Source organism: Phialemonium atrogriseum, assembly GCF_030411735.1.
Source record: "Phialemonium atrogriseum strain 8032-3 unplaced genomic scaffold QBC33scaffold_7, whole genome shotgun sequence".
Taxonomy (NCBI): domain Eukaryota; kingdom Fungi; phylum Ascomycota; class Sordariomycetes; order Cephalothecales; family Cephalothecaceae; genus Phialemonium; species Phialemonium atrogriseum.
The window spans coordinates 938,627-951,667 of NW_026848144.1; the positions used below are offsets into that span (position 1 = coordinate 938,627).

Below are 13,041 nucleotides of genomic sequence, written 5' to 3' on the forward strand. Positions count from 1 at the left end.
TGTTCCATGTATGACAGGAGCATTGATGCTTGAAGATAGATGTGGGGGGTGGGAACCCCAAGCATTGGCGACCCACCCAGCCTGCTGACATCGCGAAAGGTTCGCAATCAACGCGTCTCACACACACCACCCCGCGCTTGTTATCTCCCATCCCGGCTGCTCGCAACCGCCGAGGACGCTGCCTACCTATGCCACAACACAAGACCGCCCTCTGGTAGAAAAGCCCTATTGTCTTTGTTCCCCACCTTGGTCTTTCCCTCCAACTCTTGCCATCATCCCCAACAGAAACCACAATGGCAACAGAACCCGATGCGGGCGGGCCCGACCCCATCCCCGCCGACGACAATAACCCCCGCAGCAGCGGCAACCCGAAAGGCGACGACAGCAACTCCACAGCAGGAGAGCCGCCGGCCTCGCCGCCCCTGCCCGCGAAGCACGTGCCCGCAACACCCGGCCCGCGGGCGGCGGGGCTGCGCGAGGTCTACCGGCGGGCGCTGGAGCGGACGCTGGAGCGGGTCAGCTGGGACAACGTGGCGGCCTGCTACCCGACGGTTGCGGCGCGGGCGCCGGCGACGCTGCGGGCGGTGCAGGGGCAGATGGTCGGGCTGCTGAGGGAGAAGTGCGACGTGAGTTTTTTTCTTTCTTTCTCGCGGCCATCCCCGTTTCTTCCTTGTGTGGCTTGGTGGCCGCCTCCCGTGGAAGCGGAAAAAACATGTTGCTAATGAGACGCCTTTGCTTTGCCCCGGGGTCGCTTAGAGAGAATTCGAGTCGATCCTACAGAACCGGAACGTGGTCGCCAAGCTGAACGAGCTGGAGAGCCTGGTCGGCGACGCGGCGAGGAGGAAGAGCGAGAACCCGGACCGGGAGCCGCCTGTGCCGTGAGTTTACCTACCTACCTACCTACCTACCTACCAATTCAGACAACAAAGCGACCTTACCCTTTCCCTCCCCGACTCATTTCCAGATCCCCCTCAACACAACACCAAAAAGACAAGAAGAGCTCTCAGAAAAGCTAACCAGGGGACCGACAAACAAAACAGACCCCACCTCCTCCCGGCCGACGACGTCCTAGCCGCGCACCTGGCCCCGCAGCTGGCGTCGCAGCAGTCGCAGCTCAACGCGCGCCTGCAGACGGCGCAGGCGCACAACGCGCGCCTCTTCGAGGAGATCCGGGCCCAGCGCGCCGAGGCGGCCGAGCTCGTCGCCGCCGTCGAGAGGGTCCTCGCCGACATGGACGGGGCCAGCGAGCTGCTCGGCGGCGTCGCTGACGACCTCGCCGCCGAGGCGAGGGCCGTCGAGGTGGAGATGTCGGGGACGTGAATGGGGAGGGGAAAGGTGGGGGGACGGAAAAAAGGGGAAAAGGATGGAAGAGGCGAGGCGGAAGGGAGGGGAGAGAAGGGCCGGGTTAGGGCTGCGCCGGATCGGTATAGGGGAGTCAAGGCAATGGGAATGGTCTTGGATGAGTGACACTCGGCATTCTTTACTCGTCCGAGGATGGCGTACAAGGCGTTTTTGGTCAATGTGGGGGAAGGCATCTTGTGTGCGAGAGAAAAGGTATCTAGGTATATACAAGATTCTCCGGCCTTGTTGGCAGGCAGCCGCCCCTCCCCCAACATCCGTAGCTATTTACAGAGAAACCCAACCCCTAAACCGATGGGTTAGTTACTCAAGTTCCCTCCGCCTAATGATATGCGACATGGTATGTATGTGCTCGTCCGACCCATCCGTCTAAATTCATCCCTGGAAATGAAAAATAAAAGATTAATAACAGTCCAGTACCTTGTACCCGCGATGCAGCCATGAACTCCAGCCCAGACCCTTAGCGATACGCTCTTTTGGTCTCCACCCAATGCGAAGATGCAAGTATCCTCATGCTCCCAAACCACACCCATAGCATCCGCGTCTCCTCTAGATCAGCCTGTTCTCGGGCATGATCACCTGCCATGGCCCGAACGAATCGATCTCGCCGTACGTCGGCGGCAGGACCCGCACCATGCGCCCACTCGCCCAGTCGACGTACCACTGCTTCCCCTTTGCGATGATGTAGTTGGATTTGCGCGGGCTCTTGAACAGCAGGACCGAGAAACACAGCTTGGCGTAGAGGTGGTCGTGCCTCGACGTCCACGCGTTCCGTGGCGCCCACTTGCCCGTGTCAGGGTCCACCGCCTCGTTCGGATACGACGACGTCGATAACCGGCCCATCACGGGATGCCCCGTCCTCGACGGCCCTATCGTCGGCGCCCCGTCCGCCTCCTCTTGGATCGGTTGCTGGTGGTGGCCCGGTCCGAAGGCGATCGCTGCTGGATTGGCGATACTGCCGGCCACGCTCCGATCGCTGCCGGCGCTGGAAGCCACACTCTGCCGTCGGGCGTCGAGGCGCTGGAACGCGGTCGCGTTATCCGCGGGCTGCTGCGGATGTTGTCCCCTCAGCCAGCGTATCCTTTGGACCCGGGGTATGCTCTGATCTCTGGGGAAGTCCCGCTCGTCTATCGGGGCGGCGACCCCGATGGCGGCGAACAAATGGTCGAGCCAGTTGACAAACGTCCCCAGCTCGATGCAGGACAGCAAAAACTGGTCCGACTCTGCCCTTACGCGGATGACATAGCGTCGTCTGAAATTGTGTGTTAGTCGATCATAGAGTAAGGCGTCATCAACACAGACTTATATCATCTAGTTTGATCTGATCAAAGGGGGGAATACACACTTCCTATAATCGGCTGCGATACCGGCGTCCGCGTGCAACAGGCTATAAGCCTTGTCCAACGAGGCCTTCCTGACCCACGGTGGGCTATCCGGCGAGACGCCCGGGCCGTCGGTTTTGACCGACCACCAAGCGCGGTCCTTTTTGACTTGGTAAATATTCAGGGCGGTTCCGCGGAGCTCGACGTAGACCATGTGCCAGTTTCGATACTCGGCCCTCTTGATCGTATCCTCTATCTCCATCTTGCGCATAAAGACGCCCTCGATATGGACGTCGCACGAGTAGTCTGGTAATACGTCTGGCTGCACCCTGCTTGACGATTCGTCCTCTGCACCCGGATGCCGCGGGTATGGCTGCTTTGTCGCTGTCTCATAGCTGGGCGGCTTGGCTGGCCGCTGTGTCATGAGTTCGCGGTAGAAGAAGTCCTCCTCCATCGACATTCGGCGCGGGCGCGACGGGGCTTCGAATGAGGCATCGTTCCATGAGCCATCATAGGGTTCCATGGGATCACCCCCTCCCCTGGTTGCGCAGAGTTTGGCGGTGTTTTCCTCTTCCTCCTTTCTAACCCGTCGTAGGTCGCATGTTGTTTAGATGAAGGCCCTGCGAGTACCTCGAATCTCCAATCTCCAAACGGCCGCCCATACGGAAGAGAAAGGGTGGAGCGATCGCCAGGGCGGAAAAGGGCTTAATTAACGTGCAGGAAGCGGAACGACGCCGGTGCGGAAGTAGGCGGAGTGGAGTGGAGGTGGAGGAGCAGACGAGAGAACGGAGGAGGGGAGAAAGAGGACTCGGTGGAGAGAAGGGGTTAAGAGAAAGTGAAGATGTTCTAGAAAGGCAAGAGGGAAAAGGGTTCAGTGAAGAAAACGCGAGAGGATAGGGTAGGACGGCGGGACGGGACGGTTGAATGGCATCACATTCCACTATGGTACCAGTAGCAGTAGCACACCTCCCTTGGTTCTCGGTCGCCTCCGCTTGACCTGAAGCAGAAGAACGAAGGGGATGGCTGGCCTGCGCCCTTCTAAGGAAGGCTAGCATCTGGACCAGCGGCCCCATGCCTGTGCACCGAGAGATCCACGGCCTTGATCCCCATTCCGCGTATGCCAGGCTAGGCTGTTCCAGGTAGGTGGTTGAGCAGCGAGTTGGAGGGGCAGGATCCACTGTGACTGGTTCGTTCATACTGGCCTCTCGCCTGTTTCGTTAGCGCCAACCATCGTATTTACATTGATTGAACTATTACTGCGTACCCCAGCGGCCCCAGCATCCCCCAGCGCAAGGACGCATTACGGAGCATGTACATGCAGTAACTGCGCGGATCACTCGGGTTCGCTCGCATTGAACATTGCTATGTACTGCGAGTTCTCCAGCGAATTTCCCCGGTTGTGGCCCTGGCAAGATCGCCAAAAGAATGCCGATCCTCTCAAGAAGGCAGTCAGTGTTTCTTTCGTCAAGGTATCCTCCCTGTCATACCAGTTGCGTAAACGGGGAAGGCAAGCTGGAAAAAGCCAATTAGAGATGGCCAAGCTGACTGGTCCTCGGCCTGAGCATCTATCGTTTAGCCCCGCGGCTGAGTCACTATTGAATTTTCCGCAAAATCTCTTGTTAAGGTTGTTAAGGAGAGATCTCTTTTGGCAGGTGGTATCACCTCTTAAAACTTGCCTGCCGTTTACGTTGGCTAGGTTAAAGGCCCGTCTCCACTGCCTGGCTCTCGGCCCCGTCTAGTCGGGCCCGCAATGGCCCTTTTTTAACTCTCCGATCCCGCACCTTCCGCACTCCATAGTATGGAATCCCAATGGCACTGGCGTAAGCAAATCGCGATCCGGCAGAATTAATAAATTAGTTTTGTTTCAACTGCCTGGATCGCCAGTCACACAAACCTAGTCACGAAGGTTGTTTGGGGGGCTGGTGAGCAGCGGCTAAAGCAGCATCGTAAGATAGTAAGGATTTATATTAAGCTCTGCAGGTACGCGGTACCGATTGCGGTAATACAACCATCAATGATCGCGCTGGTGTGTCTGCGTGTGTGAATGTGTGTGTATGTGTGTGTCTGGTGTCTGGTTGTAAGATGAGTGAGTGAGCGAGTGAGTGTGTGTTCGTACTATGCGCCCGCAGTTGGGTTCCAAGGGGGGGTGGCGGGCATGACCACCACCAGTCACTCCCTTCTTCCGCGGGCCCCACAAGTGCGGAACGGATGCCTGGAAGTTGGGATGCATGTCATATCAACTGCCGGCTCGAGCGACAAACGGACATGGCGAGAAAATGACTCTTCGCCGGGAGGGTATGCAACGACAACCATTATTCGGTTGCCGGTTTGCCCCCGTCCTGTGTCTCGCATCGAACATCAGAACTATCGGAACTAGCCCTGTTTCTTGTCAGCTAGGCGCTATATCGTTGTTGTGCCCGTACTATACAGTTTGTCGAGCCCTTTCTCAACCTCCTTACTATGCCATAATGTATCACAGCCCCATCCACTCGGCCGGCGGTCTTCTTCGCACGTCTCTCTCCATCTTCGTCACTGCAAAATGTACAAAGCAACATCTGCCCCCCGGTTGCAGAGAGAATGAAAAGAAACTTTTGGGTGTAAAATGCATTTAAGAATGGCACCCGAATCCAGCAACACCGCCATGCTCGCGCCTCCTCCAGCAATGATACACATACACCTCCCCCCTCCCTCCCGAATCCAACGCTTGCCACTTAATTAGGTAGCCGAGGGGCCAGAGCCTCCGCTTCTCTGCACTGAACGAATGAATGACGATGGAGGGTTTCCCTTCGGCCCTGCGGGCGATCGAAAACCGAAGCCATCAGGACCTTGGCGACTTCGTCCATATTCCTGGGAGACGGTTGGCTTTGCTCCTAGGCGGTTGTTGCGACCTAAGCATTCGCTGCCTGCGAAGCACCCCGGCCTCGGGGAGCGCCACCGCGACCTCGGGATTGCCCAGTGAACCCACCCCGTGGACCCCCCTGGCTGGCAGACCGACTCCCATCAAACCCGCCACGACCACGACCAGCCAGCCCGCCTCGGCCGGCATTGTAGTTGCTCCCTCCGTATGCGTTCGCCTTCGGTCGTCGCTGCTCAACAACGATGCTCTCACCATTGACGGTGTGGGGGTTTTCGGCTACAGCCGCGTTATAGCCTGCCTGGGTTGCAAACTCGACGAATGCGCAGTTCTAGTCGCGTGTCAGCTTCCATCCCACGAGCGGCGTCAAAAGGAAACATACCTTTTGGCGGTTGATGTCGAAGTATGCCAACTCGCCATAACCAGCCAGTGTGGCCCTCAAATCCTCCGCCTTAACCTTCTCTGTGACATATTTAATGTATGCCATGGTACCTTCTTTCTCGGCCGGCGAACCAGAGATAGACTGCGGTCGCTTCGAGCCGGCACCGGCGGTCTGCCACTCACTGCCTTGGTCTTTCGAACTGACGGGGGCGGCGGTAGCTTCAGTCGTTTGGGGGGCAGCGGCTGGGGCGGCCGGGGCGGCCGGTTGCTGGCTTACTGGAGGAGCAGCTGAGCGGGCTTGAGCAGGAGGGGTGGCAGTCTTGGGCAGTGGCACAGCCGGCCTAGGTGGGCCAGCAGCTGCGGCCGCCCGGCTTGCCCAGGTCATGGGCTTTGGAGGGCCCTTCGGCTTCTCCGGTTCTGCAGCAACCGGGGCGGCAACGCGGGTGGCGACTGGCGTGGGGCTGGGGTCTTTGGGAGTCTCTGGCTTCTTTGCGTCCTCCTCGGCAATCTCCTGAGCCATCTGCTCGGGATCAGCCGATGGTGCCACAGACTCAGCCTTGGCGGGGGCTGCTACTGGCTCGATAGCAGGCTCAGAGGGTGTGTCTTCGCTAGGGGCAGGTGCGGCGTCCTTCGCAGTGTCGCCAACCTCCTCGAGCTTCTTGTCAATAACGGTGGCATCCAGATCAGCCGGCCTGTCTTCCTCCACGGGTTCCTCGGGCTTTGAGACCTCGGGCTCCGCCTCGGTGACAATGTCAATGACTCGAGACTCCTTGGCCGGCGCTGACTCCTTCTCGGTGGCTACTTCCGGCTCGTCGTCACCCTCCTCCTTGACGTATCTCAGGATATCGTTCAGGACAAAGTATCCCGATGGTTGCTGTGCAAGAACGAAGGTCTGGACAAACTTTTTGGGCTCGCCCGCCTTGTTCGAAGTCTCGCCGATGACCTGGATGACGATGTTGTCGAAGGAGGCTTGAGAATCAACATTTGAGACTCGGACCTTGCAGTCTTGAAAGTCGAGGGCCTTGATCTTATCCTGAATAGCCTGCAAACCACCGACCACTTTAGTATATGACGCATATATGTGGTGGGAAGGGCTTAAGCCACCAACCTGTCTTCCAACAGAAACATTGGCAACTTCGGCCTCCAGACCGTAAACGAACTGGGAGCGTTTTCCGTAGAAGAGCTAGATGTGGAGTCAGTACACGCAGTCGCCAGAATCAAGTATCAACGGAGCTCACATGGAGTTTCTCAGGCGACTTGCTAAGGGTTGTGTAGTACTGCTCGACGAAGTACCAACCAACCTCGTCCTTAGTGAGGTTGCTAGTCGAGCTGCCTGTGCTCGTGGCATCCACTACTGTAGATGTCGGAGTCCCCAATTGGTCGGCAGGGCCATGATTAACATTACCGTTTGTCGCCATGGTTACTGGAAAGATGAGGCGTATTTTCTGACTGCACTTTCGCCTGATGCCTTGTGGTCGTGATAGTTTCGGGGAGTGATTTGAAGTAGGTCGGGCCAAAGGTTCAATGAAGGCGCAGAATGGAGAGATATTTGACCGATCTGTCCAAGAAGTAAGCAAGAGCCTGGCTATTAAGAGTTTGGGGAAAGGGTTCGGTCAAGATTGGATGCCATACCTTGGAGAAAGAGGATGGGCAAATAAAATTAGGACCCAAGGAAACCGGAAACCGGAAACAGTAAAAGATGACAGGAGGCGTTGGTTCGAGGTCTAAATTAGAACCAGCAACAGGAATGTGGTCACTGGAAGGTGGTGGCGTCGAGATTCGATGCAAGATGCGTGGTGAATTGAAGTCGCAATAAAAAAAAAGGTCGACCTCGACTCTCCAGGGCCCCTGCACCTTTCGGATGATCATCGGAACAACCGCGCGAGCTCCCGCTTGGAAGGTGCGCACAAGCCAACTGCAAGCATTCGAATAAGACAATGCTTCTGGGCTAGCCCTTCTTTGTTTTGTTCACAAAGCCGGAGGCGTTAGCTTTACACATCTATCTATCTAGGTAGAGATCTGATGGAAATCTACCTAGGTAAACTAGGTACCTAAGTACCTAAGTGAGAGTTGGTTCTACACTGTAAATGCCTTTGTTGTTGTTGGTGGCTTCCATTTTATGCTTCATTCCTTCCAAAGGACCTGCACCAACCAACGCACATGAAAGAAGGCAAACGGGTAGGCATTCACTCCTTCATGCTTCCGCTCAAGATCCTTGTATGTACGCGCATACGGATTGCATGACTAGGTGCTGCTAAGTGGCTTGGGCCCTGCAGCACAAGGAAGGTATTTTGTTTGTACATGTATTATCGCTTGATCATTATGCTTTCCCTACCATATTTGTAGGTCTCTACAACTGGCAACAGTCTCCTTCAATATCCTACCTCTAGCTGGTTGATCAATCCTGGTTTATCCAGCTATCATCAACCCGGCTTTTGTACCTCTTCTTGTCCGGGTCCTTAGCCCAGGTCTCAGCGTAGGCAAACGCGGGATCTGGCTCGGGGTATCGCAGCTTCTGTCTCAGTTTCAACACCTCCTCCCGGACTCTCCTCGCAACCTCGACCCTGATCTCCACTGCTTCCTCTCCATACTTCAGGTCATCCGTCAGCTCCCCTATTGCCTCGGCCTCCTCTTGGACATTTCTGCTGCCGGCTCGGCCCTTGGCGCTTCGCCTCGCTGCGCGACTCCGATTAACCAGCTCTTTCCACCTCTGCCTGAGGTCACCAAACCTCTCCTCCGTGTCCACCTTCTCCCCGAACGTCACATGGATCCGCGCTCCAACCCGTGGTATTAAGCGCAACTTCCGATCCTCCGGCATGAGATGCTGGTTGCCGTCAATGAACATAGGGACAACGTCAGGCGTGGGCTCGGATTCGAGAATAAGGCGGGAGACGCCCCATTTGAAATACCGCATGTCGACGGCCGAGTTTTGGTGCACTGCGCCTTCGGGGAAAATATGGACCCAGGCGTGGCGGTTGTGTGGGTACGCTGAAGGCACGGGGACGGAATCGAGGCCGTTGGTAGTGTAGGTCAGAGAGCCGGCGGTGAAAGGGTCCGGGAGGTCGGTAGAGCCCTGGGTGTTCGAGCTCGGCACCGTTGTGTGTGGCTGAGCGGAAAGGAGACGGATCGCCTGCGTGACCGAAGGCTGGAAGAGCCCGCCATGTGGTGAATGGTTGAGCCGGTGAGTAGGCAGGACCTGCCCAAAGGTAAAGAAGCTGCTCAAGACTCTAACGAGACCCGATTAGCCATTGGACTCGCAGGAGAGGGTGGCGATGGGCGCGCAAACGGCCTTACTTGTTCTTGAAGCAGATATCATGAGCACCTAGCCCCCATCGGAGGTCCTTGGGACTAAAGGCGTAACTGAATGGCAAGACCCCCCACATGAGAGGGTCATCAAGACTAGCATTGTGTCATGAGCATTGGAAGGGCAAAGAGTGTCGACGGATATTTCGAGTATACGCACACACTTATGTGGTTTGAAACTAAGACGGTTAGCTGCATAGTACGTTGAGCGCTATTTTCAAGAGGGTCATACCCGTAATCAGCCCCCTTTCCCTTGTCTGGGGATCTTGGCGACTCTCCAGGATCTTGAGGAAGTTCTGAAGACCATGCACCTCGATTCTATTGAACCCGAACAGAAACACCTTCGAGACGGTACTAGTCAAGCCCATAACGAGGGAAGATGTTACCCGCCATGGCAACCCGAGGCCTTGCTGAGGACCTGCTGGACTTGACATCTCCGCAGACACAGCTACGTCCAGCTAGTAAGAAGACAGAATCACTTGGAGCGGATGATCATGCAAGTGAGGTATGCGGCGCTACGGGAGTCAGGAAGAGCATCCTAAGAACCCACAAAATGCCGCTAGATATGGAGGCTGAAGAATCTATTAAAGAACTGAAATGAGGGCGAGGCGACTGCCAATTCGCCAGGATATGGATAGCAAAAAGAGTGGTCGTGGATGCAGCTTTCAAAATTGGAAGCCACGAACCATGCGCATGGTTTATAGGACCCTGCATCGCCTGGGCAGGTGCCCCACTCTAAGGTCCAAGGTGACACTAGCAAGTACCTAGGTACCCCATCAACAGCTTTACGGCTCTTCGTCATCAAGCATCAACAGCATAGATTAAGTTGAGCCCTATTGACTTGTTTGAGACTTGTTGCAGACACCAGTAGAGCCCAACGCCTCCACACCAACTCCTACACAATGGCGCACAGTATGTTCCCTCAGGCCCCAGGACCCAATGCGCAACAATCTGATCGTCTGACCTTCCAGGCAAAAGAAACACAAGCCGGGCGGTCTTCACCTCCCATGAGCGGGCCATGGCAAAGGCTGCCTGGGGCTCCTCATCTGCACGCCTCTCTCGCGACTCTTTCCTACCCTTCGCATCCTGTTCCCTCTGTTTGGAGGTGGCCTTGGATCCGGTCGCATGCTCCCATGGCGATATATTCTGTCGCGAGTGCGCTTTAAGCAACATATTAGCCCAGAGGAAGGAGATCAAGCGCCTAGAGAAGTCCAAGGAACAGGAGGACCGTGAGACCGTAGAGGAAAAGGCTCGACAAGATGCAGAGGCGCAGGAACGAGCAATCCGAGAGTTCGAGCTGACACAGGCCGGGCTTGAGGTCAATGGTGGCCGTACATCAGCAACACCGGTCGGCGCCCGAGATGAAGAGAATGGTTCGCCAGAGGCTCCTGAGCAGAGCATAGTGAAAAGAGGGGAGAAGCGGAAGTTCTCCCTTGATGAGGACGAGGTTGCGCGCATTGCCCTGGAGGAACGGGCAAAGGCTAGGAAGGCCATTGACGACGAGAAGGTAGGAATAGCGGGTGGTACTCACGAATTTTCTATCCGAGATTACTTACCGTTTGGTAGGCATCAAAACCAGTCTTGCCGTCTTTCTGGACACCGTCCGTAACACCGTCTTCCAACAAGAACAACACACTATACGAGGTGAAGAAGAAAAGCAAATCCCAACCGGTATGCCCAGCCTCTCAGGACGACAAGCCGCACTACTACTCGTTGCATTCCCTTGTCACGGTCAATTTTACCGAAGAGAAGCAGTCAGATACGAACAGCTCCCAGAGGATATGCCCGTCATGCAAGAAAGCCTTGTCCAATGCGTCAAAAGCAATGCTCGCTAAACCCTGCGGGCATGTCCTCTGCAAGAGCTGTGCCGATAAGTTCATGAGGCCCTCTGGCCACCACGATCCTCACGCCCCTGACTCGGACCCCAACGCTATTCGATGCTACGTCTGCGATGCGGATCTAACGGACCACGGCCGAGGCGGGAAGAAAGAGAAGGAGGGGAAGGAGAAGATACGACCAGGCCTAGTGGACATCCGAAGCGACGGGACTGGGTTTTCGGCCGGAGGGTCGAACCAGGTCCAGAGAAGCAACGTAGCTTTTCAGTGCTAGCCATGTTAGTTAGTCTAATCGGCATCAACATGTAGCAGTGTCCTTCGAGCACAATGCGCTATTGGTGCAAAGGTCCAGCATCATGGCATGATCAAAACTGCGGACCTGCATAAGGCCCTTCCTTCCATTTCCCGTCGCGAACCGGTTTATCTGACAATAATCCTTGGCTGACCACCATCCAACAAATTCGTAGTGATGGCCTCTTTGCTCCTCCTCCACCGGTCGGCTTTAGCAGCTGTAACCTTGAGATAACCATCACGAAGGCCATCTGACAAGTTACTCGCCGCCTGGGTGAGTCTAGCCCGGGTCCTCGGGTGTCTCCTTAGGTACGCCAGGATAGCGAAATACAGTCGGAAGAGCAGCTTGTGTACGGCATCCTTGGCGACCATCGTGATCCCATGGCTGAAGAACGCCTTCAACAGCTCGCTACTCATGCCATCGTACAGGGCCCTGAACCCTTCGTCTCTCCCGATCCTTGCAACCGTCGCGAAAATTGTCTCGTCGGCCAGGCTGCGAACACTCTTGGCTAACCCCTTTTCCGGCTCTGCCTCTGCCTCGGCCTTCTTATTCTCCTTCCCAGCATTTCCCTCCGTGAGGTCCTCTCCCTCATCCCTCTCCACGGGCGCTGGCGAGACCTGCGCGCGCGTCTTCGCGATCTGAAACGGATACGTTACCACCGTGGCGATGACCTTGCTGACGGCGGCGAGGACGAACGTCACGCCGGGCGCGGCGTCGTCGTCGTCGTCCCAGCCCTGGCGGGCCACCAGGCTCTTGGTCAGCATCTGCTGCAGGAAGAAGGTGATGCTCGGGTTCAGCGTCAGCACGAGCGACGCCGAGTAACCCGCCCACAAGCCCAGGACGCCCTTCTCCCGCCTGATGTCCGCCAACATCTCCCCGAAGGACCGCGGCCCGCCGCTTCCGCCGCCCCCTACCAGGCTCTCCGTCTGCATCCTCGTCACCACGTTGGCGATCGGCGTCGTCAGGGCCCGCGCGCACGCCCCCGCCACGACGCCCACGACCAGCTCCTCCACCGCGCCGGGCAGGTACCGGCGGCGGCGGCGGCGTCTCTGCCGCTCGGCCCCGGCCCCGGCCCCGCCTCGGCCGCCGCCGCCCAGCCCGCGCGCCGCCCGCGCCCACGTGTAGAACAGGAAGAATAGGAACGAGTCGGCCGCCGACTTGGCCGCGTCGGCGGGCAGGCCCGCGAACAGGGCGGCCGGCCCGCCCTCGCGCGCGGGTATGCCCCTCAGCGCGTCGGCGACGCCGTCGTAGTAGTGGGAGTGGGAGGGGGAGGGGGAGTCTGGCACGGCGTCCCCTTCGGCGCCGGCCCGTAGCTGCCGCTGGGCCCGCAGGCGCGTGCCTACGAGGTCGAGGGGGTAGGTCGCTGCCGTGGAGATGGCGGAGCCGGCGGAGCCGGAGACGGCGTGGGCTAGGGAGGGGAGGAGGGCGGATGTTGGCATTGTTGGGTTTCGGGGTCCTGCGGGAAAGGGTTCGGAGGTGGAAAGAATGGGTATGTGGTTGTTGGACGCGGGAGTTGGGTGCGCAACGGGCCCTATCTTATAGGTAAGTGAGAAGGCACAGTACCTAGTTAGGTTCCTAGGCAAGTGTATGATAAGACTACGACTTAGACGCTCAGAACTATGCCGGGAGTGCAAGTTCCTAGCTGGCAGACATGAGCAGACGTCAATGAAATAAGTGAGATATGAAGTTCACCGA

The 13,041-nt window shown here is 57.2% G+C and overlaps 6 protein-coding genes across 6 annotated transcripts; 2 read left to right on the forward strand and 4 right to left on the reverse strand.

Moving 5' to 3' along the window:
- The first annotated feature begins 12 nt into the window (after positions 1-12).
- QBC33DRAFT_568279 (Nnf1-domain-containing protein) lies at positions 13-1,666 on the forward strand. Its single transcript, XM_060430508.1, has 3 exons — positions 13-626; positions 757-878; positions 1,041-1,666. The coding sequence occupies exons 1-3, from the start codon at positions 294-296 to the stop codon at positions 1,318-1,320; spliced, it is 735 nt and encodes a 244-aa protein (XP_060285541.1). The 5' UTR covers positions 13-293; the 3' UTR covers positions 1,321-1,666.
- Positions 1,667-1,762: 96 nt separating this feature from the next.
- QBC33DRAFT_351565 (uncharacterized protein) lies at positions 1,763-3,609 on the reverse strand. Its single transcript, XM_060423843.1, has 2 exons — positions 2,705-3,609; positions 1,763-2,611 (listed from the first exon to the last, which is right to left on the reverse strand). Exons 1-2 carry the CDS (start codon positions 3,202-3,204, stop codon positions 1,909-1,911), a joined length of 1,203 nt encoding a protein of 400 aa, XP_060285542.1. The 5' UTR covers positions 3,205-3,609; the 3' UTR covers positions 1,763-1,908.
- Positions 3,610-5,431: 1,822 nt separating this feature from the next.
- Positions 5,432-7,705, reverse strand: QBC33DRAFT_351534 (putative ntf2 and rrm domain-containing protein). The gene is made up of 5 exons (XM_060423842.1): positions 7,549-7,705; positions 7,155-7,474; positions 7,025-7,099; positions 5,918-6,958; positions 5,432-5,866 (listed from the first exon to the last, which is right to left on the reverse strand). Exons 2-5 carry the CDS (start codon positions 7,332-7,334, stop codon positions 5,570-5,572), a joined length of 1,593 nt encoding a protein of 530 aa, XP_060285543.1. The 5' UTR covers positions 7,335-7,474; positions 7,549-7,705; the 3' UTR covers positions 5,432-5,569.
- A 435-nt stretch (positions 7,706-8,140) lies between these two features.
- Positions 8,141-9,872, reverse strand: QBC33DRAFT_532995 (acyltransferase). The gene is made up of 4 exons (XM_060427434.1): positions 9,452-9,872; positions 9,380-9,398; positions 9,211-9,315; positions 8,141-9,143 (listed from the first exon to the last, which is right to left on the reverse strand). Exons 1-4 carry the CDS (start codon positions 9,651-9,653, stop codon positions 8,315-8,317), a joined length of 1,155 nt encoding a protein of 384 aa, XP_060285544.1. The 5' UTR covers positions 9,654-9,872; the 3' UTR covers positions 8,141-8,314.
- A 54-nt stretch (positions 9,873-9,926) lies between these two features.
- Positions 9,927-11,401, forward strand: QBC33DRAFT_351653 (ENOS interacting protein). The gene is made up of 3 exons (XM_060423844.1): positions 9,927-10,131; positions 10,191-10,726; positions 10,786-11,401. Exons 1-3 carry the CDS (start codon positions 10,122-10,124, stop codon positions 11,326-11,328), a joined length of 1,089 nt encoding a protein of 362 aa, XP_060285545.1. The 5' UTR covers positions 9,927-10,121; the 3' UTR covers positions 11,329-11,401.
- On the reverse strand, positions 11,313-12,406 carry QBC33DRAFT_533002 (mitochondrial carrier domain-containing protein). The gene has a single exon (XM_060427435.1). It carries the CDS (start codon positions 12,276-12,278, stop codon positions 11,475-11,477), a length of 804 nt encoding a protein of 267 aa, XP_060285546.1. The 5' UTR covers positions 12,279-12,406; the 3' UTR covers positions 11,313-11,474.
- Positions 12,407-13,041: the final 635 nt, after the last annotated feature.

What these genes read in the sequence shown, in the direction of transcription:
- QBC33DRAFT_351534 (XM_060423842.1), bottom strand. Translation starts at nt 7,334, where the DNA reads ATGGCGACAAACGGTAATGTTAATCATGGCCCTGCCGACCAATTGGGG. An exon ending in AGTCGCCTGAGAAACTCCAT is followed by an intron (nt 7,100 to 7,154) that starts GTGAGCTCCGTT and finishes CTCCACATCTAG; the next exon opens with CTCTTCTACGGAAAACGCTC. An exon ending in TCGACATCAACCGCCAAAAG is followed by an intron (nt 5,867 to 5,917) that starts GTATGTTTCCTT and finishes ACACGCGACTAG; the next exon opens with AACTGCGCATTCGTCGAGTT.
- QBC33DRAFT_351653 (XM_060423844.1), top strand. An exon ending in AGGCCATTGACGACGAGAAG is followed by an intron (nt 10,727 to 10,785) that starts GTAGGAATAGCG and finishes ACCGTTTGGTAG; the next exon opens with GCATCAAAACCAGTCTTGCC.
- QBC33DRAFT_351565 (XM_060423843.1), bottom strand. Translation starts at nt 3,204, where the DNA reads ATGGAACCCTATGATGGCTCATGGAACGATGCCTCATTCGAAGCCCCG. An exon ending in ATCGCAGCCGATTATAGGAA is followed by an intron (nt 2,612 to 2,704) that starts GTGTGTATTCCC and finishes ACACAATTTCAG; the next exon opens with ACGACGCTATGTCATCCGCG.
- QBC33DRAFT_568279 (XM_060430508.1), top strand. Translation starts at nt 294, where the DNA reads ATGGCAACAGAACCCGATGCGGGCGGGCCCGACCCCATCCCCGCCGAC. An exon ending in TGCTGAGGGAGAAGTGCGAC is followed by an intron (nt 627 to 756) that starts GTGAGTTTTTTT and finishes GGGGTCGCTTAG; the next exon opens with AGAGAATTCGAGTCGATCCT. An exon ending in GACCGGGAGCCGCCTGTGCC is followed by an intron (nt 879 to 1,040) that starts GTGAGTTTACCT and finishes CAAACAAAACAG; the next exon opens with ACCCCACCTCCTCCCGGCCG.
- QBC33DRAFT_532995 (XM_060427434.1), bottom strand. Translation starts at nt 9,653, where the DNA reads ATGTCAAGTCCAGCAGGTCCTCAGCAAGGCCTCGGGTTGCCATGGCGG. An exon ending in GATATCTGCTTCAAGAACAA is followed by an intron (nt 9,144 to 9,210) that starts GTAAGGCCGTTT and finishes GGGTCTCGTTAG; the next exon opens with AGTCTTGAGCAGCTTCTTTA.
- QBC33DRAFT_533002 (XM_060427435.1), bottom strand. Translation starts at nt 12,278, where the DNA reads ATGCAGACGGAGAGCCTGGTAGGGGGCGGCGGAAGCGGCGGGCCGCGG.